At 41.1% G+C, this 26570-nt stretch overlaps 1 protein-coding gene across 2 annotated transcripts in view; it reads right to left on the minus strand.

The window, feature by feature from the left end:
* LOC306966293 (zinc finger E-box-binding homeobox 1-like) overlaps positions 1 to 26570 on the minus strand; it is an 81413-nt gene that overhangs the window by 30222 nt on the left and 24621 nt on the right. For both annotated transcript variants that reach the window (XM_079561003.1, XM_079561004.1), the window contains exon 2: positions 5933 to 6076. In XM_079561003.1, the coding sequence (XP_079417129.1) occupies positions 5933 to 6076 (144 nt within the window). The remainder of the gene's footprint in view (positions 1 to 5932; positions 6077 to 26570) is intronic.

Raw genomic sequence — 26570 nt, forward strand, 5'->3', positions numbered from 1 at the left:
CGAATGTGGCTGATTTGGGGGTAGAGGTTTCACGCGCCGCCACGAACTGTTGCGACCTGTTACTGCGTGTTACGATTAGCCTAATGGCACGAATTATTGCGCACGGTCACGAATATGCGTCCCGCACTGTTACGTGCTGCTGCGTGTTATTGGGAATTGTCGCGTTCTGTCAAAAATCTGTCAAGAATTGGGCGAATGTGGACAAGATCGCCTGCCGCGCACACCGGGGTGGAGGCGGAGCAGAGACGTCTCGCTCCGCCGTGCGCCCCTGACTCGTTGGGCTCAATAGCTCCACGACTTGGGCTGACTTTACTCCACAGAATAAGCATAAAAACACTACACTCACTGTGCACTCGATCTTCTGAGGATCCGTCGGAGAACTTGCTGCTCTTAAACCTCTTTATCCATGATTCTCACTCGTCTGGTCAGTCCTCAGCTCCATTTGGAAAAACTTCATAATCCACAAACACAGGCCTGTCTCCACCTGCCCCGCGCCCATCACCGCTTGTTTTACATGTCTAAGGTTGTAAATAAGCCTTAACTTCTCCATGGTGTAGCTGCTGCAACCACGCGCTGTTGTTTTGGTCAGTGGAGGCAGCGTGGGAGATGCATTCAGGGACCGCGGGAAAGGCGCTTCTTACTGTCCCTTTTTCCCCACAAACGCGGGGAAAATCGTGACAAATATATAACAGTGGGGTTCTCCAGCGGGGGGGTAATAGGGGTGGCAGGAACTGGCTCCCAAACATCAGGAGGAACGACCGCAGGAGGAGGAAAAGCCGGCACCTGAGGAGCGGCGGCGGCAGGTGCTGTCCCGGGCCTGGAGCGCGGACTGGCCGAGTGTGTGTGACTTTCCTTTTGCTGCTGCAGGTCCAAAAAAGTACTTTTCGGCGTAGCGTGTCTTTCCATCAATTTTGTGCGTGAAAACAGTGATTCTGCTCAACGAATGCTGTACGAATGCTCTACGAATGCCCTCACGCTGAATTACGAAGCGCCACTCCTCATCACGAAAGGACACGCTCCGCTGCGAACTCCACGAACAGAGGGTGAATCGTGTCATGTCACGAACTGATGCGTTTTGTTAAGAATCCCATTAAGGCGCGTTAAACCCAGCATAAGCAGCCATGTTACCATGGAAACGACGCTAGCACCAGCGTCTGTTTATTCGCTTCATGACATTTATTCGACAAACTGCGTTTCCATCTCGCAAAATACGCATCAACAGTTATGCGCACAAATCAAAAACCACCTCAAGCGAGCGGATAAACTTTTTATGCGAATTAAGAGTTTAAATGCGAAATTTGGTGTTTCCATCACTCGTAAATTATGCGCAACTTCAAAATGCGCATTTTAGTCCAGTGATGGAAACGCAGTTTATGACTCCAGAGTTCTGAGGAAAGGAACCCAGATCTCCACAGACTCCTCACAATCTCTACACTCTCACTACGCCCTGTTGCCGTCAGGGCACAGGTTCAGGTCCCGCCCTCTGGGGACAAAGAGGGCGACCTCCACTTTCCTCCCGACCTCCATCCGCCTGCTGAATAATTGACTGTGTGGACCTTGGTCTATCAAAGGCCCACTATATTGTTTTTTTTATGTATTTATTGTTGCTGTATGTTGTTGTATGTCTGTGGATGTATTGTTTTTATCGGGCCCGTACTGGCACTTCTCCTGCAAATGAAGTTCCTAACGGATAAATAAAGTGAATTTGAATTTGAAACAATCGGGGAAAACGTTTGGACATTTCTTTCCAAAACTGAGTCTCTCCACAGAAGTGACGACATGACTTTCTCGCATGTCGTGACTGTGATTTCCAACAGAGAAGAAGGAAATGAGAGTAAACGTTTCGCTAAATGAGACAGAAACTAAAGCTGCACACGAGCCCGATCCCACCAGGCTCCACTAGAAGAACCTCACATTCACGTTCCTCACGAAGCGCCGCATATTCAAACCATGTGGACCCGCGACTCCGAACGGGAAACGCCGAGATCCAGCTGATTTACTGCGACGAAAGCTCCGCTCAAGCATCCCTGGACTTTTCCAAACTCGGTCGGAGAAGATTTACGGTCGGGACAGGCTTCCAGTTTTGTTCTCACTCCGCGGAAATCTGAGCTAAACCATCCAAGAACATCACAGAGGAGATTTCGAGACTCTATCTTGGTCACACGAAAGGACTTTATGATGTTTTCTGCTTCTGTACTGAAGTAGAGCTTTTGAGGATCTGGACTTTACTTGACATTTGAAAGAAAAACATTAAGACTTTCCACTCCAGAACAGTAGGTGGCGCTGTGCAGATGTTACTGTCAGGGATACTAAGCTTGTTCACTTTAGACCTTCATCAAACACCGGGAAACGTCAACAACATGTTCAGTGAAGGTTCGGGGATGGACAAAACCTGGACGACTGAGAGTCTACACAGACGTCAAACAACAGGATTTTACCGAGTGACACGGAGGTGAGCTTTGAACTTTAATGTTTTCTGGAAACGGAAAAGAAAGAAAAAAAGGAAAGAAGTAAGGAAGGAAGGAGTGAAGGAAAGAAAGAAAGAAAGAAAGATAGGAGGGAAAGAAGGAAGGAAGGAGGGGAAGAAAGAAAGAAAGAAAGAAAGATAGGAGGGAAAGAAGGAAGGAAGGAAGGAAGGAAGGAAGGGAAGGAAAGAAAGATAGGAGGGAAAGAAGGAATGAAGGAGGGGAAGAAAGAAAGAAAAGCAAGAAGGAAGGAGGGAAAGAAGGAAGGAAGGAGGGAAGGAAGGAAGGAAGGAAGGAAGGAAGTTTGCAATACTGTGACTGATTCATTCAATCATTTTATAATAGTTTGAACTCAAATGGCTTGTTTTATTTCTCTTCCACTCCAGAACAGTAGGTGGCGCTGTGCAGATGTTACTGTCAAATGCTGCTGACTCACAACAAGGAAGTAGTTTTGTCCCTGTAGTGTTGCCGTACAGAGGGGAATTCAGGCGCGATTTTCCGTTTGTTTTTGAAGCTAATTGCGTTACTTTTCAGACCACACGTGCCATTATAATGCAATTAAACCTGATTTTGTCCTCCTTTAGTGTAAACTCAGAAATTTGTGGGGGGAAAAGGACGAAGAAGAAAGCAGAAGAGGCTGTGTGAAAGGAGCGAGTGATAAAAAGGTGGTCAGGCTCGTGGACAGACGGATACTAAGCTTGTTCACTTTAGACCTTCATCAAACACTGGGAAACGTCAACAACATGTTCAGTGAAGGTTCTGGGATGGACAAAACCTGGACGACTGAGAGTCTACACAGACGTCAAACAACAGGATTTTACCGAGTGACACGGAGGTGAGCTTTGAACTTTAATGTTGGAAACGGAAAAGAAAGAAGGAAGGCAAGAAGGAAGGAAGGAAAGAAAGCAAGAAAGCAAGAAGGAAGGAGAGAGGGAAAGGAAAAAAAAGAAAGATAGAAGGAGGGAAAGAAGGAAATAAATAAATAAAGAGGGAAGGAAAGAAGGAGGGAGGGGAAGAAGGAAGGAAGGAAGGAAAGAAAGATAGGAGGGAAAGAAGGAAGGAAGGAAAGAAATAAAGAGGGAAGGAAAGAAGGAAGGAAAGAAAGAAAGAAAGAAAGAAAGAGGGAAGGGAAGAAGGAGGGAGGGGAAGAAGGAAGGAAGGAAGGAAGGAAAGAAAGATAGGAGGGAAAGAAGGAAGGAAAGAAATAAAGAGGGAAGGAAAGAAGGAAGGAAGGGAAGAAAGATAGAAGGAGGGGAAGAAAGAAGGAAGGAAAGAAAGAAATAAAGAAGGAAGGAAGGAAGGAAGGAAGGAAGGAAGGAAGGAAGGAAGGAAGGAAGGAAGGAAGGAAGGAAGGAAGGAAGGAAGGAAGGAAGGAAGGAAGGAAGGAACGTAATATACCAGCGGGAGTTTGTGAAACAGAAGTTTGCAACACTGTGACTGATTCATTTTACAATAGTCTGAACTCAAATGGCTCCTTTTATTTCTGTCATTCCTTGTTTGTTTTGGCTGAAAAAGTGGGCGTGGCCGAAACACGTCTCCTTCTTTTTGCCTTGTGGATGAAAAGGCCTTTAGGGGGTTTTAGGGACACCTCCCGCATTCTAAGTGCTACCCTATTGTGGATGTTTTAGGATAAATCATAAAGTTTCAACGAGTTTCCAAACGCTTTACTACAGTTTTCACATCATATTTGAATTGTTTTGGGGGAGAATCCATTCGCAGCTCCTTCCTCTCACACTCTTTCTCTGTGACAAACCTTAAACCTAATCCTCCGCTTGGCCGGGGAGGCTGTGGTTTTAATCCCGGAGAACGGGCCCCCTCCGGCCCCCGCTCTGGGCTCGGGCCCCCGCTCTGGGCTCTGGGCTCTGGCTCCGAGTGTGAGAGCAGGAGCTGAACGCCTTACATGGACTGAAGCACCGCCGCCGCTCTCTCTCTCCTGCACACGGCTCTCGCTCGTCCGCTCTGCTTTTCTACAACGGCTTCATAATCTGCCACAGCTGATTTGATAAAGTGAGGCAGGAAACGATCGCGATAAATGATATTAATGTCACAGAAAATGAGTTCAGATCTGTTCAAAAAGTACTTATATCCTAAAAATGAAGAGGAAATACAATGAAATACTATTTTTTTGGGGTAAAAAATAAGGTATTGCATAAGAAACATAAGGGGGGAAATATTGAGCCCATAAAAATCTATTAGTTCAGTGAAATTATGATAAAAGCTTTAGATTTTGAGTAAATGTTGAGACTTTGTGTTTGTGAAAACCCAATGAGCCGCCAAGTATTATTTTTAGAGTTGATTTCAGCCCATTGCAATTTCATAATCTAATTTTTCACAAACCGGCCTTGTTTGGTCTCATTTTCAGGGGACAAGATCATTATTATTATGAAAGTGAGCACAAACACTTCACATGAGGAGACTTAAAGTGCAGATGACAGGTTTTAATGCTTTCGAAAATATGACTTAAAGGGATATTTCAGGATTTTTTGACATAGGGCCTAATTTCCTAGTTATCCAGAGTGTGATTTCTGGAGATATTTTTTTTGTAATTCATGCAGTTCTTATATTTGAAGAGCGCTAGGCTAATGCAAGGCTAGTGCATTTCTATGGTATCAGCTAGCCTGCATTAAAACAGTGTGACCCGCTCCACAGAGCACCTGAGGCAAATCACTTATAACACCAGACTAACCATATAAATGTCTGTGTCGATAGAGTAATTTTTGGAATATAACTGACCTGCATCACATGAATGATCGCATTTTGAGGAACTATTTTCTAGCAGATCACTCCGCCGCTGCATAGCTTATACAACCACGAAGCTGATGCTGCTCAAATATGAGTTATTTTAAATGCAAAATGGTTAGTCTGGTGTTATAAGTGATTTGCCTCAGGTGCTCTGTGGAGCGGGTCAGACTGTTTTTAATGCAGGCTAGCTGATACCATAGAAATGCACTAGCCTTGCATTAGCCTAGCGCCGCGTAACTCTTCAAACATAATAACTACTTGAATTACAAAAAAAATATCTCCAGAAATCAGCAACACTCTGGATAACTAGGAAATGAGGCCCTATGTCAAAAATCCTGAAATATCCCTTTAAGTAAGTAAGTCATATTTATCGTTTTATTTCAGTGAAGCAGCAGTTTTAATGAGGAAATGTTGGGCGGAGAAGTTATTTTAAAGATAAGGATAAAGACATAATGTGGTCGATGTCACTTCCTGTCGGTGTCCAATAAGGAAGTGAAACTATAAACATCACAAACATGGTCAAACTAATGAAAGCTGGGGACAATATTCAGTGAAATCTTAAATATATATTGTGTCTAATGCGTCATATGGACTTTAAAGCTAAGAACTTATGCTTAGGCATGTTTCACACCCCTGGTTTAGATGATTGTCAGACACTCTCATGATAAAGAAGCTGCAGTGACAGAGAGAGTCAGTTTCCTCCCCTGAACACTGCTGGGACGTACCTCCGTTGCAGTCTCCGTTGTGGGCTAACACTGGCTTGTTTTTCTTATGGCTCTTCTCCTCTTGACTCTCCTCCTCCACGATGTGCAGCTTGTCCTCATCGTCAGAGTCTGAACTGGCCTCTGGGCCGTTGTTGAAGCTTGTCACTGAAAACACAAGAGAGACGGGGAAAAGTCTTATTATAACATGTCCTGATATAAACAAACAGGCCTCCTCCCTCTCTGTCCACAGGGAGCGACTAAACTAAACTCAGGGCATGAATTCACTGCTAACAAGGAAAATAAGTCAGAACAAGTCACTTTAAAGTCAGTCTGCTCCAAGAAATCTTTTTTGATTTATAAAAACAACTTTGCAGCTTCAGAACCCCCCAAAATGGCTCCTGAATGCACCTTCTGTACGGCAACACCACGGGGACAAACATTCTTCCTTGTTTTGAATCAGTGGCATTTGAATGTACAATAACACAGCGCCACCTGCTGTTCTGGAGTGTGTAATATAAGGCTTTAAAAATGAACGAAATACAGGAACAAATTTACTTTTTACTTTGGAGACTTTATAGAAATGTAGTGGAGCAGAAAGTATTATATTTATCTTCAAATATAGTGGAGTAAAAGTGATAATTCAGGGGAGTCCAAAGTGCGGCCCGGGGGCCAAATGCGGCCCTCAGACCAATTTTTGGTGGCCCTCTGCCTTCTTGCTAAATCGGGACACATCATCAGAGATAGTCCTTTTTATTTGAAATGTAATAATTCTACACAATTCTAACCAAACAACTAACCTTTTAACTGTGAGACAGAGCCGGCATGAAGGTTTTGAGCATAAATAAAGGTGTGGGGCGCAATTTAAACCTCCGCTAGTCAAAGGTTTTGCGGCACTAACCACCGATCTATGGCCCTTCACCCTGTGCACGCTTCAGTATGCGGCCCCCCATGAAAAAAGTTTGGTCACCCCTGTGATAAGTTAAGGACAGATCCTCAAAACAGTACGTAAGTAAATGTACTTCATTATTAAGATAATATGGAAATTGCTGTTTGGAAGATGTACAAATTTACAATATCGAGTTTATCTTCAGTGTCCAGAAATGTGGCGGAAAAGTGGAAAAAATTGTAAAAAAAAACAACAAAAACAATACATGAATAAAAATAAAAAAATGGGAAAAAATAAGTTCAAAATTGGGGAATGAAAGGAAAGATTGGGGAGAAAATAGGAGAACCCTACGTAAAAAAACAAAACAAAAGAAGTAAAAAATGGGGGGGAAAAAAGAGAAAAAAAATTGGAAGAATAGGGAAAACATTTTAAAAAAATTATAGGGAAAGTTTGGGGAAAATAAGAAAAACAATAGGGGGAAAATGTAGAAAAAATAGGGAAAGTTTGGAAAAAATGAAATAAAAAATTTGGGGAAAAAAAGGGAAAATTTGGGGAATAAAAGGAAAGATTCGGGAGAAAATAGGAGAAACCTTCGTAAAACAAACAACAAAAGTAAGAAATGGGGGAAAAAATAAGAGAATAAATTGGAAAGAATAGGGAAAAAAATTGAAAAAAATAAGGAAAGTTTGGGGAAAAAAAATAAAAAAAATGGGGCAAAAATGTAGAAAAAAATAGGGAAAGTTTGGAAAAAATAAAATAAAAAAATGAGAAAAACAGTGGGAAAAAATTGGGAAAATAAAAGAAAAAATAGAAAGAAAAAAGTAATAGTTTGGGAAAAATAATAGAAAAAAATGGGAAAAACAAACAGGGGAAAAAAGGGGGGGATTTGTATAAAACAGATGAGTTTTTTTCTGCTCTTTTGTCATCTATTCGTTATGGAGTAAGTCCCCAAAGACATTCAGATATACATTTTCATCAGTATGGCCCGTTCCTCACAGAACGACCAGAGAAACGGATGAATGCTCAGGTTTTCAGGCTCGTGACGGCGTCTGGGACGAACAGTCAGGCTCTGCAGCTGCGGAGGATGGACCAGCGCCAGCGAGCGGAGCAACAATTAACCCTGTGTCAGAGGAACTTCACACACGCAGCACACGGAGAATCTCCCGCTCTGGGTCACACGTCAAATACACCAGTCACAATCCTCAAATCCTCGTCCCAAAGATTTATTTTGACGACGATGTTGCCTAAAATGAGACTAAAACAAAATGAAAAGAGTAAATGAGGCGAAAACTGTGACGAAAATCTCCAGATGTTTTTGTCAACTCATGAAAATCAAATAAAACTGAACAGAAGTAAAAACAGTTTGAAAAAGCCACGTATCATTTGGCACTTTTACAAATGTACAAATGATTATATTCAGCTTCTCTTTCTTTTGTGTCTCTTGTTTTCCTTACTGGTTGAGAAGGAAACAGCGAGCTAACAAAGTCTTTCATCTGAAGAGGCACCAAGAGCAACAAACAAAACACAATCTCTGCAAACGAGGAGGTATCCGGGCAAGACTCGCAGCTAAACCACACAAGCTTTCTATCCCTACTTGTTCTCACCCAACATTGAACCCATCATCTGACATCTGATCTACGCAATTTCGTTGTACAAATGAGTAGAGCTGGTAAATGATACCAAAAAGGTTTAGGTACAACTGGTATCAAAAGTATCAAAAGCAGGTACAGAAAAGAAATATAAAATCTTTATGTTCAAGTTTTGGTGCAGTTGTTGGTCATCAAAATGTAAAAAGAAGTGAAAAAAGTGGGGAAAAAATTGTAAAATCTGTGAAAAAATTGGGGTTAATTGGAGCAATGAAAATAATAATAATTGGGGGGAAAATTGGGAAAAATATCTAAAATTTGGGGGAAAAGGGGGGAAATTTAGGGATTTTTTTTTTTAAGTTTATTTGAATAGGGACAAGTATGTCATATAAACTACAACATTTAAGCCAAAGCTAATTCTCAATGTCCGTTGGGCCTTTACAGAAAAATGTAGGGGAACAAAATTGAAAAAAAATATGGAAAATTTGGAAAAAAATGTGACAAAATTGTTTGGAAAAATGGGGGGGGAAACAAGAAAACTTGGAGAAAAGTGTTTTTTCTGCCATTTTGTTGTTAAAGGAAGCTTCTTAGTTGTTTCACCTCAAATAAATATGATATACAAATGCAAAAAGAAATTAAATGGAAGGAAAATGAATAAATTAACAACATTAACGTTTTATGGTCCTATATGAGAAATATTTTAGTATCGGTATCAAAGCGCTAAAGTACTGGTATCAAAAAAAATGTAACAGTGCTCGGCCCTACAAATGAAGCATAGGCGTAAATTCAACCTGGGAGACTAATTTCAGCGTCACCTTCCTCCAGCAAGTGATCACACCTCTGCGAGGGTCACACCTTCACCTCAGCCTATCAGCGCAGAGCCACGCCTTTGTCACAGCCAATCACGTCGCCGCTTCCTAGCTGTGCTGCGACCCACCTCCACCCCTTCACCGCCTCTTCTATCACAGATTCACGCTGCTACCTCCTCCCATTCCACCAGCTGTGTCCAGGCTCCGGGTGAAGACATACTACCATACTAACTTTTATACATATATCGATATACTGCCAACAAAAATACACATATGCCAATAAATCTAACTAATCAATGCTTTTATTTGTTTCAGTCTATTCAGGTTGAATCTTATAATGACACTTACTCACTTGTACTTATTACTTCCTTTAAATGTAGTGGAGCTCATAAAAGTAAGTTACCCACAAAGCAGCTGCTGAAATGTAAAGTAAAAGCTCCTCGAAGTGAATGTATTCTGTTTCGGAGCACGTGAGCTGTGACTGCGAGGCCTCGAGTCGTGCAGAGTCAGGATGAGGAAGGAGAAAAGGGGGGAGGGGGGGGGGGTTGAATATGTTCAGCTTCACACCTGGATCATATAAACAACAGGAAAATCCCTTCAGAATCCGCCAGCGCTGAATCCAACACGAGAACTCACAGCCTTAAACACTGTCATAATGAAAGTAAACACGCTGAGCCATTTTGTAGATGAATTCACAAACCCTCATAGTGAATTAGATTGTTACGCATTTGCAAAAACAAAGAGAGAGAAAAATAAACATAGTAGTAAATGTGATTATCACCAGCAAAACTTCTATTAGCTTTGAGATTTGCTTTAGTAAACTGTAACTTTCTCAGTGGAAACCAGGAGAGGCGCAGAGACGCGTTCTGACCAGCAGGGGGCAGCACTGAAGAGCGTTACGTAACCTGGTCAACCTGATCTAAATCACTCTCCTCTCACAGAAACTCAACAGGACCTGGATCCCCGGCTCTGCAGCTCCAGTGGGCTCATCAGGAAACTCTGAAGAGGAAAGTTAAAGGAGTAAAGGTAAAGTCACGGCTTTTAAATCTGTTTTGGTAATGAGACTTTATATATATATATATACTGTATTAGGGCAACAATGTATAACAATTATTCTGGTAATCCATGAATCGCTGTGAAAGGCTCATGAAAAAAGTATTTTATCAAACTGTTTCCCACATGAAGCTAAAGCAGCGCCACTGAGGACTTAAAGGGAATGTTTGTAAGAGGCTGTTAGTGCTTTCACAAGTCTCTACAGCTGAACTTGCTCAAAGCTGCTCATGGACACAAGAGCATTTCAAAGCTAAGAACCTCCAGAGTTCAGCTCCTGAGCTTTTTTGACTGGGACTTTATCGGGAACAGGAGCTGGTTTAAACTATAGGATCTGGCAACAATAAGAGTGGAGCTAAAAAAGCTATAAAATGTGCTCTACATACCCTGAATTTAAAAGTAAAGAAGTTTTTCATCAGTAATGCTTAATTTTCATGTCATTTTTGCCCTTTTTGAGTCTGTCAGTCAGAATCAGAGTTGGTTTTATTACCATGGCTATGAACAGCTTCACAACAACTATTCCTGGACGGTGTATTTAACTGTACTTTGAGAGATGTTCAAAGCTTTGGAAATGTTTTTATAACCGAACCCAGCTTTATACTTCTCAATAACTTGATCCCGGAACTGTCTGGTGTGTTCTTGGACTTCATGATGCTGTTGCTCCACAATAGTCTCTTCACAGACCTCTGAGACCATCACAGAGCAGCTGTATTTGAACATTAGATCACACACAGGTAGACTCTATTTAGTTATTAACCCCTTAACTCCCACCTCAACCGAGCACATTTTCTCCAGTTTGGCTTTACCCCCAGTCCAAAAGCTTCTGGGAAAAAAGCTGTGAAAATAGCAACAAAACTGAGACGAAAACAATGATGGAAATGTGACAAAAAAATTACAAAAATATGACAAAAATGTGATATAAAATTGACAAAAAAAATACAAAAATGTGACAAAAATGTGATAAAAAAATTGACAAAAAAATTACAAAAATATGACAAAAAAATGACAAAAAATGACAAAAAATTTGACAAAAAATTACAAAAAAATTACAAAAAATGTGACAAAAATGTGATACAAAAATTGACGAAAAAATGACAAAAATGACCAAAAAATGACAAAAAAAGCTATAAAAATGAGTTGAATACCCAACAAAAAAATGATGGAAAAAAAATCTGATGACGTGAGGAAAGAGATACAAGAGATACAAGATATAAAGGCTGCCTAAATTTATGAAAAAGTGGCAAAAATGTCACAAGAAATTGGCAAAAAATGGAAGAAAAAATGACAAAAATGTGACAAAAAAATGTCAAAAATGTTATAAAAATTTGACCAAAAAATGACCAAAAATGACAAAAATGTGACAAAAAAGACAGAAATGTGACAAAAAAAAATACAAAAGTGTGATAAAAAAAATTACAAAAATGTGATGGAATGATGAAAAAAAAATCTGTTGACGTGAGGAAAAAGATCCTCTCGGTTCAGGCGGGAGTTAAGAGGTTAACATGTGATAAAAATGTAGAAAAGTTAAAGGGGGGGCCGATACTTATGCATACCACTGTATTTATACTGTATTTCCCCCCAAAAATGTACCAAAATATGAACATGAATCAAAAAAACCTGGACTGAGCTCCATTCCACACAAATTAAACTGTAAAATGGACCATCACAACATGGCCGCCACAGCTGGGCATTCCTCCCAACGCGTCGCCGTGGTAACGCCCTCGTCTACTATTCGAGATCCCCGTGTCACGCAGCTCGCAGCAGAAAAGTGAGCCGCGTTTGTTGACACGGTTAAGGTTTATTTTTAGCCGCGTTCGAAAACCACATTTCCCCGTCGGCCGCGGCCCAGGTGTGAACGCGCCGCTCAGGCTCACAGGTGCGACTTTCTAACCCTCCGAACCAGCTCCGGGATCCAGGCGGCGAGTGGCAGCTGATCAGGGGACGTCAAACTGGCGGGTAATGAAACGAGTAATGAGTGAGAGATGGATTCAAAGGGGACAATATCAGTAACTGGCTTAAAATCCTGGACCTTTGTAGCAGATGAGAAGGCTCAGGATCACACTTCACACCCCCGGGTAGGGCTGTGCAATTAATCGAAATTCGATTACGATTTCGATTATTCGATTACGATTTCGATTACAACAGTAAACGATTACAAAATTAGCATAATCGCAAAAAATCGATTATGATTTTTTTTTTTTTATCTTTTTTTTTTTTTTTTTATCTTTTTTTGTCACTTTTTTGATGGATTTTTGTCTTTTTTCTGCTGGATTTTTGTCATTTTTTGATGGATTTTTGTCACTTTTTTGATGGATTTTTGTCTTTTTTTTTGCTGGATTTTTGTCTTTTTTTTGATGGATTTTTGTCTTTTTGTCTTTTTTTTTGCTGGATTTTTGTAATTTTTTTGCTGGATTTTTGTAATTTTTTTGCTGGATTTTTGTCTTTTTTTTTGATGGATTTTTGTAATTTTTTTGCTGGATTTTTGTCTTTTTTTGCTGGATTTTTGTCATTTTTTTAACTGGATTTTTGTCATTTTTTTGCTGGATTTATGTCTTTTTTTTAATGGATTTTTTTCACTTTTGCTAGATTTTTATCACTTTTTTGATGAATTTTTTTTTAAAGGCAACAAATAATCGTTTGAATAATCGTAATTTCAATTATGACAAAAATAATCGTGATTATTATTTTTTCAATAATCGAGCAGCCCTACCGCCGGGAATTCATAATGGAGCGAGAAATGCACAAAAACACAGATTCACTGAGTTATATCGCTCGATTTCTCAACGCAAACAAAGCAAAGGGAAGCTCCACACGTCCAATACTAAAGCGGGCGGGTCTAACTGGGTTCAAAGTCGCGGCTGGATTGTGTGTTTTCAATAAATATTTTAAGATAACTGACAAATGCAGCGATTCACATTTCTTATATTGCTACATCACGTAAAAAATGTTCCTCCAAAAGCGGCCCAGCCCCGACGCTCCTCATTTCGGTGCGACAGATCCCGTGTTCTACAAAAACAAAGCCTTCCCCCCGACAATCTGTGCAGGTAGAAGACGACGTCATAGGAGCCTGAGCTCAAATCAATGTGGAGACGCGTGTTGTGTTTCTGCAGTAATGGAGACGTGGACCATCTGCCTCCATCTGTCTCTGAGGGCTTTCACTCCATTTAAGGCCAGCACCACTTAGGGAAAAAGTACCTAACTGGAATTTTTCTAGCAAGTCCTGCGATTAGTTTTGTAATTCCACCTCAGAGCAGGGCCGTCACAGTGGGGGAGGTAAACCGGGCATTTGCCTTGGGCCCCAAGCAGAAGGGGGGCCCCAGTTTGTGGCTGTTAATACAAATTAGATTTTTGCTGTTCAAAGCTCAATAATACTAGTTAGGAATTAGATGTTAAATAATCCTTCAGATAAAACCTTCAATATATTGTTACGTCCAAGACTGGAAGGTTTGGAGTCTGTAGGACAAGTGGAGATGTTGTTGCAAGAGTGGAAGGAAAGCCTCATTTTCTGACCTATTTTTTTAATTTTTTTTTTAATAATCTTGTAATTCAACATTAGCTTCTCCAGATAAATGGGTGTTGAGCATCTTTTGCATGAAATGTGGAAAAATGTATGGAAAAAAACAGTTAAAAACATTAATTAATTATGTGGGGGAAAACATTTTTTAAAAAGGAAACATGGGGGAAATTTTGGGAAAAATAAGGGAATAAATTGGGTAAAACGTGGAGGGTAGATACAGCAACATCCCTGGATTCGCTCATATATGGTCATGTTTGAAAACAGTTAAGGGGAAAAACAATTCTAATCTAAACTTTCTTTAATTATTCAAAAACAACTTTTAACAAACGCTGAATTATTGATATAGTTTTCTACTAAATAAAGATACAAAGACATGGAGAGGAGCAAAGCGGTTCAACAGCCCATAAACACATAAATAACGGAGAATGCTAACATTACGCTACAAATTAGCATCGTGCTAATACTAACGCTAGCTACAACTGCCGTTTTTTCGCTTCTACTGAACAATCTGCTGTGAATAAACATCCATATGGACCCGAGTTACACTTGACTTATTTGTATGTGATAAATAAGTTTATATTACACCAGAAAATGGCTAAAGGAGTGGGAAATTGTGTTTCCCTGAAGATTCTGTTTTCCCCCTCTGTGAGGCCACGCCCCCTTCATCATTTTGAGTGTCAAAGCAATGCAAATGACGATGTTTGCAGCACATTTTTTACATATTTCTGATGGTTTGCAAAAATATCGCATCATTCTTGTTATCGTTTAAAGCAGTACTAAGTAACTCTTGCCCCTAGAGGCCATAAGTGCAACTGCAGGTGTCGTAGCAAGTTACGATTTTTTAACTTATTAATTGTCTAGGAGAGTAAATACTACGCTGTCAGGAAAGGCGAAGGGAGAGACGGCTATAGATACAGACGGCATCTCGTCATAGAAGGGGGCGTGGCTTCGCCGAGGGGGAAAATAGAATCTTTAGAGAAACACAATTTTTCACTCTTTTAAGCCATTTTCTGGTGGGATATCAACTTATTCATCACATACAAATAAAGTCAAGTGTAAATCGGGCCCATATGGATATTTTCTCACAGCAGATTGTTCAGTAGAAGTGAAAAAACAGCAGTTGTAGCTCGCGCTAGCTAACCGTTAGCATTAGCCCGATGCTAACATGTAGCATTCTTTGTTATTCATGTATTTATGGTCTGTTGAACCACTTTGCTCCTCTCCATGTCGTTGTATCTTTATTTAGTAGAAAACTATATTCATAATTCAGCATTTGTTGAAGTAGTTTTTGAATAATTAGAGAAAGTTTAGATTTTTCTCCAAATTGTTTTCCCCCTTGACTGTTTTCAAACATGACCATATATGGGCGATTCCAGAGATGCCGTCTGTATCTATAGTGCATCCAATTATACAATGGAAATATTTTTTTCACTCAAACTTGGCTGTAAATACTGCTTAAAGTGACGTTAGCCCGCAGTTTGCTTTGCCCGTTAGCCTGTTAGCTTCTTCTTCGTGATTCCATTAGTGTGTATTGCTTGCTCCGGACCGGTGGCAGTCAAGTTGCAAACATGGTTTTCTGGCCAGAGACAGCAGGGGGCGATGACAGACCCTCCAATCATCCCATAAACACTGGTATTACCCCCACAGGGACTACGAAAAGGATTTATTAAGGTAAACACGTCACTTTGTGCTGCTTTAAGTCCTGCAAAATATTGAGATTTTTGTCAGTGTGGCCCAGCCTTAGCATCTTATCTATCCATTTTTATCTGTCCTTCCCCCAAACGTTATCATTATCACAGCTGCCGCCGGAGCCTTGTGCTTCTCTGTTTGAGACACGAGAGTAAACAGCAAAACTAAACCTAAAGTGAAATAGTTTTAACAGTTTTAAACCAGATTCCGGTTCCTTTCCCTAAACATGACCCACAGATAATGTTAGATAATCGACCTGTGCCTAAAACAGCAGAACTTTACTACGTCCTGAACACTGTAAGTCCCCTCTGACCCACATTAAAGCAGAAATCTCCTGCCGTGACCCCTCCACATGACCCCCGACCTCTCAGTGGGAGGAGCCTGCAGGGGATAAGGAAGAAAGGAAAACAAAAGGAGCACGGCTTTTGTCCGGCGTGTTTCTACGGTGACGGGGGGGGAGACTTGCGAATAGAACCGGAGCAGCAACAGAGCAGTCTTTGTGGAGACTCTCCTTCGCCTCTGCTCGTCTGCTGAGAAAGACAGCGCAGGAAATGACATACGAGGAAGTCACACCTACAGGGCTCACTTCCTGTTTAAAAATACACCGTTCACTGAAATCACCTGAGTGTGATCTGTGACAACAGCAACAGACTGGGTTTGATGAGGAACTACAAAACAAGGGAGGGGAAGGAAATGTATTTGTAAAGGACTTTTCACCTGATACAGATCAGCCCTGAAGCCTTTTACCTACTTTACTTACTTTTAGATAGAGTTAGATAGAGGGAGAGAGAGGGAGAGAGAGAGGGAGAAAGAGAGATAGATAGAGTTAGAGAGAGAGAGAGAGGGGGGGGAGAGAGAGAGAGAGAGAAAGAAAGAGTGAGAGACAGATAAATAGAGAGAGAGGGAGAGAGAGATGGATAGATAGTGAGAAATATAGAGATAGATAGATAGAGAAACAGATAGATAAATAGAGAGAGAGAGAGAGAAATCGATAGAGAGAGACAGAGAGAGAGAGGGAGAGATAGATAGATAGAGAAACAGATAGATAAATATATAGAGAGAGAGACAGATAAATAGAGAGAGAGGGAGAGAGAGAGTGTGAGAGAGAGAGAGAGACAGATAAATAGAGAGAGAGGGAGAGAGAGAGTGTGAGAGAGAGAGAGAGACAGATAAATAGCGAGAAAGCGAGAGAGAGAGTGTGAGAGAGAGAGAGAGACAGATAAATAGCGAGAGAGCGAGAGAGAGTGTGTGAGAGAGAGAGAGACAGATAAATAGAGAGAGAGAGGGAGAGAGAGAGAGACAGATAAATAGAGAGAGGGAGAGAGAGAGAGTGTGAGAGAGAGAGAGTGTGAGAGAGAGAGAGAGAGAGACAGATAAATAGAGAGAGAGGGAGAGAGAGATGGATAGATATAGATAGAGAGAGACAGAGAGGGAGAGATAGATAGATAGTGAGAAATATAGAGAGATAGATAGATAGAGAAACAGATAGATAAATAGAGAGAGAGAGAGAGATAGACAGTGAGAGAGGGAGAGAGAGAGAGAGATAGTAGGATAGAGAGAGAGAAAGATAGAGATAGAGAGAGAAAGAGAGAGATAGAGATAGATAGAGATAGTAGGATAGAGAGAGAGAAAGATAGAGATAGAGAGAGAAACAGAGATAGATAGATAGATAGATAGATAGATAGATAAAGAGAGAGAGAGCGAAAGAGAGAGATAGATAGATAGAGAGAGAGAGAGAGAGAGAGAAAGAGAGAGAGAGATAGAGAGAGAGAGCGAAAGAGATAGATAGATAGATAGAGATAGTAGGATATAGATAGATAGATAGATAGATAGATAGATAGATAGATAGATAGATAGATAGATAGATAGATAGATAGATAGATAGATAGATAGATAGATAGATAGATAGATAGATAGATAGATAGATACTGACAGACTCAAAACATGAAAGAGGTGTCCAAACTCATTTCTATCATCCCAATACTTCACAGGAACAAGTTTATCGACACATTTCACAACTTGCTGGGTCACTTATTAGAGTCGCAGAAATGCTAACTAGCCTGAGAGTTCATGAAAATGATACAGTGATCTATTATTAGATAAATAATCATGCATAGTGCCTTTAAGGGACAGGTTTTCCCTCCATGGTTGGTGATGGGGAGCTTGGGATGTAGCCACAGCTGCCCTTGGGGTCCACTGACAGAAGACTTTGCACACAATAAAAACAAATAAAGAATATTATCAAAGACCATTTTATGTCACAGTAATGTCTTGTTTTAAAATATTAAAGGGATGTTTCAGGATTTTTGACACAAGGCCTCATTTCCTAGTTATCCAGAGTGTTGTTGATTTCTGGAGATTGTTGTATGTTAATTCATGCAGTCCTTATATTTGAAGAGTTTAGTGATGCTAGGCTAGTGCTGGGCTAGTGCATTTCTATGGTAACTAGTAGCCTGCATTAAAAACCGCTTCAAAATCATGGGCTCGTCCTCCAAACGTTGCCATATCTGATTTGTAGAAAGCTCCAGGTAAACAAACTACTGTAGATCCGGTAACCGAGCAGATCACTCCGCCGCTGCGTAGCTACAACCAGGAAGCTGATGCTGCTCAAATATAAGTTATTTTAAAATGCAAAATGGTTATATTTCAAAAATGATTCAGTCGACACAGGCATTTCTATGGGTAGTCTGGTGTTATAAGTGATTTGCCTCAGGTGCTCTGTGCTTGGGTCAGACTGTTTTTAATGCAGGCTACTAGTTACCATAGACACGCACTAGCCTAGCACTAGCCTAGCACCACTAAACTCTCTCCTCGGGGCTCTCCACACACCATTTTGAAAGAGCCTGGTATCATTTAAATCCACTGCCAAAGGAACAGGTCTGTGCTTTGTCCATGTGGGAGAAGAAACGTGAAGCAGAGGATGGGATTAAATATGTTTGAATACAAAAATATGCTTGTAAAGTTGACTAAATGAAAATGTATCCAGAAAAAAGTCAATACCGTTATAAGCCCCGTAAAGACGCCTCCCACTCTCCCTCTTCCCCGACTGTCGCTTTATCCCGCGCTCCCTCTGAACCGTCGAGTCGAATCCGGTCCAGGCAACATGCATTAATCTGTGGCTGACACACAATAATCTGCTAAAGTCGCTCCACACCTGGATTACATGCTTTTACACGTTTTACATCGAGCGTGAGCCCAGTTTTTTTACACAGAGGCTCCAAAAGCGCAACAAAAGGGCGGCTACAGAACGCAGTAACTGGGCCTAAAGCGCGGGATTAACAGGATCAGGACGGGACATTTATGAGACTGAAATAAAATACAGCTGCAGCGCAAAATATGAGTTTAGTCAGTCACTAGTAACAAGAGGGGGCGATAGATCGTCTGCAAGATCAGATCGAAAATGCTGTTTGGAAGAAATATAAATCACAATTTGAGTTTGTCTCCAATGTCAAGAAATGTGGCAAAAAAAATTGAAAAAAAAAGGAAATAAAAATGATAAAAATGTGAATGAATGTGTGAAAAAATTTGGGGAAATTGGGAAAAATAAGGAATGAAATAGGGGAAAAAATGGGAAAAAATTAGGAGAAAATTGGGGGGAAAATAGAGGGAAAAAAAAAAAAAATAGGGGAACATTGGAATAAAAGTTGGAAATCAATGGGTGAAAGTTTGGGAAAACTTGGTACAAATAAGGGAAGAAAAAGTTTAACATTTTGGGAGAATATTGGGGAAAACTGGAAATAAATTGGGTATGAATGTGTAAAAAAATTTGGGGGAAATTTGGAAAAATAAGGAATGAAATGGGGGAAAATGGGAAAAAATTAGGAGAAAATTGAGGGGAAAATAGAGGGAAAATAAATAAATAAAAATAGGGGAAAATTGGAATAAAAGTTGTAAATGAATGGGTGAAAGTTTGGGGAAAAAATTGTAAAAATAAGGAATGAAAAAGTTGACAATTTGGGGAAAATGTGAAATAAATTGGGAATGAATGTGTGAAAAATGTGTGGAACATTTTGGGAAAAATAAGGAAAGAAGTAGGGGTAAAATTAGTGGAAAATGAGAATAAAAAACAGGGGTGAATGGAATAAAAATTGAGAATGAATGGGTGAAATTTGGGGAAAAATTGGAAGGAAATTGGGAAGGAAAGGAGAAAATTGAGGAAAAAATAGGGGAAAATTGGAATAAAGGTTAGAAATCAATGGGTGAAAGTTTGGGGAAAAATGGCAAAAATAAGGAATGAAAAAGTTGACAATTTGGGGGAAATCATGGGGGAAAACTGGAAATAAATGGGGAATGAATGTGTGAAAAATGTGTGGAACATTTTGAGAAAATTGAGAAAAACAAGGAAAGAAGTAGGTGTAAAATAGTGGGGAAAATTAGTGGAAAATGAGAATGAAAAACAGGGGAAATGGAATAACAATTGAGAATGAATGGGTGAAATTTGGGGGGAAACTGGAAGGAAATTGGGAAAGGTAAGGAAAGAAAAAGTGGAAAAATTGGGAAAATGGGGAGTACATTTGGAATGAATGGGGAATAAATATAAGTATTAAGTAAGAAAATAAATATAAATAAAGAAATGTGGGGTGAAAGTGGAAAAAAGGTATTGCAAAAAATGTTGATGTTTTTTTCCTCACATTTTTGGATATTTCTGATTAAAAAAAATCACTTCATCATCATCACCAAAAACATAGATATTCATGTTTGTCAACAGTCCGGCCCTAACAGTAAGGTAATGCTGCAGCTGCGCAGACGATACTTTAGCCTCGGAGTCGTGGGTTGTAAACATTCCTAAACAGCGCGTGAGGGTCGGGCCGAGGCCTGGAGGAAGTCTGGAAATATCCCATGATTCAGTGTGAGGATAAGTGCTGCCCCCAGAGGAGAGCGGCGTCTGACCCGGTTTCTCTCTCTCTCCGGTCGCTCTGTGGATAAAAGCGCCGCAGACGACACAGAGGCGCAGACGGGAGATGGCAGCGTTAGGAGACAGAACAACTACTCTTCTTCTCTAAACACAGAGCTTCTTTTCTTCCTAACAGGACCTAAAGCTGCACAAAAGATCATCATCACAGCAACATCAGGGGACGCAGCATCACCACACACAGCCCAGAGAGCGCACGCAGAAGGCGCTGAAGCGGCCATCTTTAAGCGATGTCAGCCTGAGCTAACCAGGTCAGGGGTCAGAGGTCGGCGCTCACTGATCAGGCAGCGGAGCGTGAGGACGGCTGTCTGTGAGGGCGGAGAAACAGCGGCGAGTTTAAGGCACACTGCGGAGGTTTAAACAGACATGCTCCTAGTGTTTATGTAGACAAACAGCCAAACGCAAAGATATTTTATCAGGCCAGTGCATCGTCCATACGAGCCCGGCGTCTGGGGGTCTGTGAACAAACATTTTCCAAACTAAGAGCGGAAAGATCTCAAAACGCCGTTTACGTGGCTACGTTGTTACGACGTCTCCAACTTTTACTAAAACAATGACATCACAGCTCCAGAGTCTGTGATCCATAATCTACTGACTCATGGATCTATGATGGTTTGACTCCGCCCCTCTTTGCTCCACAAGCCTCAGGTGACACGTAGAAAAACACGAGTCAGTCTGTGTTTTTGGACTGACAGTAAAAGTCACTGACAGGTTTTTCTGCTTCAGTCTGAAGAATAAACTCTCCTCCTCGTCTCTTCTGTAGATGATAAATCCTTGAATCATTTTCACTGTTTACATTCCACAAAAGTTTACTGCACATGCTCCTCTACATCTTGTTCTATTATCTGTGTTAGCATCACAGCGCCTCACACAGGCCTGGAAGATGAACTGCACCGTTTTCACAGACCTGAGTCGACCCATGTGGACGCTCACATTTACTGAGCTGCTTCGTACTTACAAAGAAAGTTTCTGAAAATATAAGTCTCTTGCCTTCATGTGGGTATAGCCTAAATTTGATACATTTACATGACAACAACGCTTGTGTGACTTAATTTATCTCTGGAACAGCGGCCCAGGCTCCTGCTGCAGCCCTTAAAGGCCTGGAATGGCACATGTTGTTAATTCATTATTTTATTTTGATGGTCCGGCCCAAAAGCACCACAACCGAGCGACTCACCGGGACACGGGACTCTCCCGATCACCCAGCACGCCTCTGAATACAAGACCTTTTACCACTGTATATGCCATTGGATTAAAACACAAATCATTAATAAATGGTAAATGGTCTCAACTTATACAGCGCTTTTCCACCTACATTAGGCACTCAAAGCGCTTTACAGCAAGGATCCACTCACCCATTCATACTCTCATTCATACACCAATGTACGCAGACACTGGGGGCAATGTGGGTGAAGTGTCTTGCCCAAGGACACAACGACAGTGTACACTTTCAGGAGGTGGGAATCGAACCCCTGACCTTCCGATCATGAGACGACCCGCTCTACCATCTGCGCCACCGTCGCCCCCAATTAATAATCTGTCCCAACTCTAAATCAGCACCAAGACAGGACTGAAATCAAATTAAAGAGGGGGTATTATGCTTTTTTCAATCACACAGCACCAGTCTATATCACACTACAATGATGAGCAAACCTTCTGTTGGTCTGTAAATGAAGTAAATTAGAATAACTGCCTTGTATAAAATGTCTCTCTCAAAATGGCTGTAGTGAATGTCTTGAAATAGGCCTCTGTCTCTTTAAGAACCTCTGAGCCTTTCCGACACGCCCCCTCCACACGCTGTCTGTGGCATCAGTGGGGAGGGGGTTCTGCTGAGGAGCAGTGGTTGGTTACTCGGCTGGTGACGAAAGCTCGGAGGCGTCTCCAGGAGGTGGGGGCGTTCCTAGGAGGACTCAGGCAAACCTATCCCTAAAATGGCCGCCATCAGAGTTTTTACAGATTACTCACAAATACGTGAATGTGCCAAGGCAACACTTCAGGGAATGACATAATAACATGATGTAAGCTTGAAAAAGTCGATTTTGCATAATACCCCCACTTTAAATAAGGAAAATCTATGCATTTTGTTAAAAGCTTGATAGAATATTCAGTGTCTCCTGCTGAAAAACATGTATATCAAAAAGCACACACCCCTGTGGCAGAGTTCACGCAAACCTAAAGCATCAAATGACCACAATATAACTCAGCTACAGATTCAGTTCATAATTGTCAGTCTACGGCTTTACATCTGAAAGACATTTACATATTATACTACCACACAGAATATCTACCACAGAAGTCAAGTTTGTTTCAATCTGTTGACAAATGTTTATATTTATTTGTCATTGCATTATCTCAAACTCTTTATGCAGGATGTGAGTGTGATTTTCTGCCCCTTTATCTAAACTGTCTCCTCAAACATCTCCTGCAGAGTTCAGGGCAGAGGCAATGTGGAGTTTATAATAAATGTGTCGATCTCAGATTGAAGATTTTGCGACACATTGCGACTTCCTGTGATGCAGATATTGCATCGATAGATTGTGCTGCCCTTATTTAAGCCTGATGTGTTCAAAGCAAAGACACAAGTGTTTAAGAATGAGAGAATGACCAAAATGATGTAATGGGAGTTCACATGTTTGTAAAGGTGGAGCTTCATGAGCAACAAAAATGTTAAAGTTACTCAAATGAAGAATATTGTACCTTAATATACTTCTTTAGAGAGAATAGTGATGCCTTTAGCAGCGTGTTCATGTTTGTCTTGTAAAGGCCAGTGATTATTGATTCGTGTCACTTAATGTCTCGTGTTTTCCTGTTGACTTGCAAAGCTGTGCTCGAGAGAGAGACAGTTCCTGGTTATATAAAGGTGTAAAAGCTAAACTAAACAATGTAGAGGCTCCGCTAAAAACCTCCGACTTCATTTCAAACTCGTCAGATCAAATGAGGGGAGAGAAAGACAGAAAAGAGCAGAGGGGGAGAGAGAGGAGAGCGGGGAGAGCGAGGGGGGGTGAGAGCAGCAGGAAACGGGGGCAGGAGCAGCACATGGCCTGAAGTCATGTGACCCATAAAAGCATGGGCTCGAACACAAAGACACGGCTGCTGTGGTCAGTCAGCACAAGAAACCAACGGAAATCAACCGGTTCACAGACGAGGCAGTGATTTAGTCTAAAACCGAGCACAGCCTGATCAAACCAAGACTAAATCGTACAAATGTCGCCTTTCCCACGCTTATTCATTCACAAATACTGGCAGGTTTGGTATCAGAGAAATACTCTTGCAACAACGTCTCCACTTTAGTCGCTCCTACAGACTCTAAACTTTACAGGCTTGGACTTAATGATAGCATTATGAGGGTTTTTCCAGAGGGATTTTTTAACATCTGATTCCCAGCTTGATTAATTGAGCTTTGAGCCGCAAAAAAAACAAGCCGTAATTTCAATATTTCCACAGCTTTTCACTTAGAGACTGATTAAAAATCCTCTGTAGGGCTGTGTACGCCTAAACATTACCAGTCTGGTATTGGAAAAAAAAAAAAAGCTACTACTGTTGTCGAAAAAAATATGTCTTTAGATCCAAGTTTTGTTGCTGTTGGTCGAGGGACAGAATTAAAGGAAGTGACTTGGTTGTTTCAGCTGAAATATATATATTTGTTTCACTCATTTTTGCTAATTTGTTATTACTAATATTTTCCCTATCCTCCCCTCCCCCAATGTTCCCCTATTTTGCCCCATTTTACAAATTGTTTTCCAATTTTTCACTTATTTCCTGACATCGGTGATGAACCCAACATTGTAAATTTGCAGATCTTCCACACATTATTGCTCTGTTTTATGGTTCTAGAGCACATGTGTTAAGGTCAAATGATTTAATGTGGCCCTTTGAGGAGCATGAATGAACTAAAAAAAAGTAAGTCTCTCGCCCATTCCTGTGCGGCGTTATGGATTTTTAACGAAATAACCAGTTTGCTCACTCCAGCCACTAGGGGGCAGCTTAAATTAAAAAAGGAAAGAATTCCACACAGAATTCCACATTCCAGAACAAGAGATCAGGATACAAACAGCATATTACAGCCACATGGTAAATGGTCAGTCTGCCCCAGGGCGGCTGCGGCTACAATAGTAACTTACTTCCATTGAATGTGAAGTGTATGAAAAATGGCTTAATGTAGCACTTGTGACATGTGACACAGGCTGATCAAGCACAACAAGTGCAAGCCATTATTTCTGAGGCCTCAGTCCTTAAAAATATATGCAGCCCGCGACCCGCCGTGGGGGCTACATTTTCGCCCTCGACCCAAATGACTTCGACTCCCCTGCTCTACGCGACAATTATGCAGCATAGGTATCAAAAACGAGGTCGAGGTCCAAAGAGACAGAGTGACACCACAAACAAACAACACCAAAAATACAAAAAAAAATACAAAAATTCAATTCAGTCACTTTTAAAAGACAGCTATACCAGTGCCTCCACATCCTCGACTGATAGCAAACGGCACTACAGGTGACATCAACCATTGAACCAATTACTGTATTCACCGACCTATTCAAACGGCATATAAAACGGTACATGAGCATCTGTAGTGTGTTAATTCCAGCAGAGACAAACATCTCACTCGCACATGGTCCATCTCGGCCTCCTGAGAAGCTCCCGCAGAGCGTCATTATAGGTCACCTGCAGCCTTTGCAAAGTTCCTTTTTTATAGTTCGACCAAAGGTGCGCTGTGTGGTGCGCAGAGGTGTACAGTATGATTTAAACAACATTATTTTCACTTTGTCCGTACAAAAAACACATTTACGCGCCAGTGTGCTTGCCTGGACATACAACGCTCTACATTGTCTGTGTATGTCAGCATCATCAGACAAGTCCTGTGTCAATATATGCCCAAGATATTTTATTTTGTTTGTAACACGAAGCGCTACATTAGACAAATAAAAATCAGGAAATGGTGTCTTTTTAAATAGAAACAACCCACTAAAATATTTTGAGATTTCTTGTGTTCCTTACACTTAGTTGTCCTCCTTTGCTGCTCGCTGTCTGTCACTCAGCTCTTGTGCAGGAGTTGAGCCGCTGAGGTTATAAAATGGACAGTTTGCTCTGAGATACTAACGTTGCTTACGAACCTCGCGGCTTAAAGCCAACTGCGCTCTCTTAAAGATTTGTAACAATATTTATGAGATCGTAAACATAACCACTTTGTTCGGGATTATAAAACAGGTAAGTTAGGGCCATACTATGTTGTATTTTCACCAGCATTGGAGCTTTAAGGGGCTAGATGCAAGTTAGCCATTTTATACGCACTACTGCCACCTCAGGTCATACGTGTAACTGCACCTTCTATATTAAGCTCGTGCATGACGGTAATTCAGACCCGAAGTAACACCTTTTTGAGTGACGGTGCAGGATTTTGAGGCAGTTGTGGTGAACAGGTCTGAGCTCATTCCACATTAGGACATTGTTGGAACATGTAGGGGGAGGAAAATACATAATTTTGACATTTTTATACTCTGCAGAGTCACTTTAAATGATTCTTATTTCTTTTACTGTGATTAAAATTTCCAACTTGACAACTGGAATGCTGGAACTCGGGAAAAACGACTTTCCGAGCTCCGAGTTCCGACCTCTGAGGACAAATGAAACGCAGCACAAGCATCGTTGAGGAAATGGTATCGAAATAAAAATGAAACGAACAACTTTTCTACAGGGATGAACAAACTACAGCAAAAGCCTCTAATTTAATTTTTCCCCTTTTCACCTGCAGCGTCTCGCCTAAACACTAACCTACTTCTTCACAACATCAGCATCGATTCTACCCGTTGGAAAACAATACTGTCAAATCATCACTTCCCATAGTTCTCTCCCTTTCTTCCTCAACCCAGATCAGTCAGTCTCGGTTTCTTACTGTAGCGTTTGTCAGCTGTAGACCCGCAGTTTACGCTCCGACTCCAGACGCGCAGCTAATGAAGGAAACAGAGGGAAACCAGCGGCGCACAGGTGAGCGCCTTCAAACGCCGCCAATGTAGGTCAGGCCGGTTCTGGAGCCGAGGAGGAGGCGCGCTTCCACTAAACAAAAGGAGAATTACGGCCTTTGAAGTTATATTAAATTTGCATAGGATTTGAATAATGTATACCTGGCGTAATAACTAAAACATGCACTGTAGGCCGATCTTTGAGCTGTCGGTGCGGCCTGACCGAGATCCAGACTCTAAGTTTGGAAAT

This window comes from Gobius niger (genome assembly GCF_951799975.1).
Source record: "Gobius niger genome assembly, chromosome: 8".
Taxonomy (NCBI): Eukaryota; Metazoa; Chordata; class Actinopteri; order Gobiiformes; family Gobiidae; genus Gobius; species Gobius niger.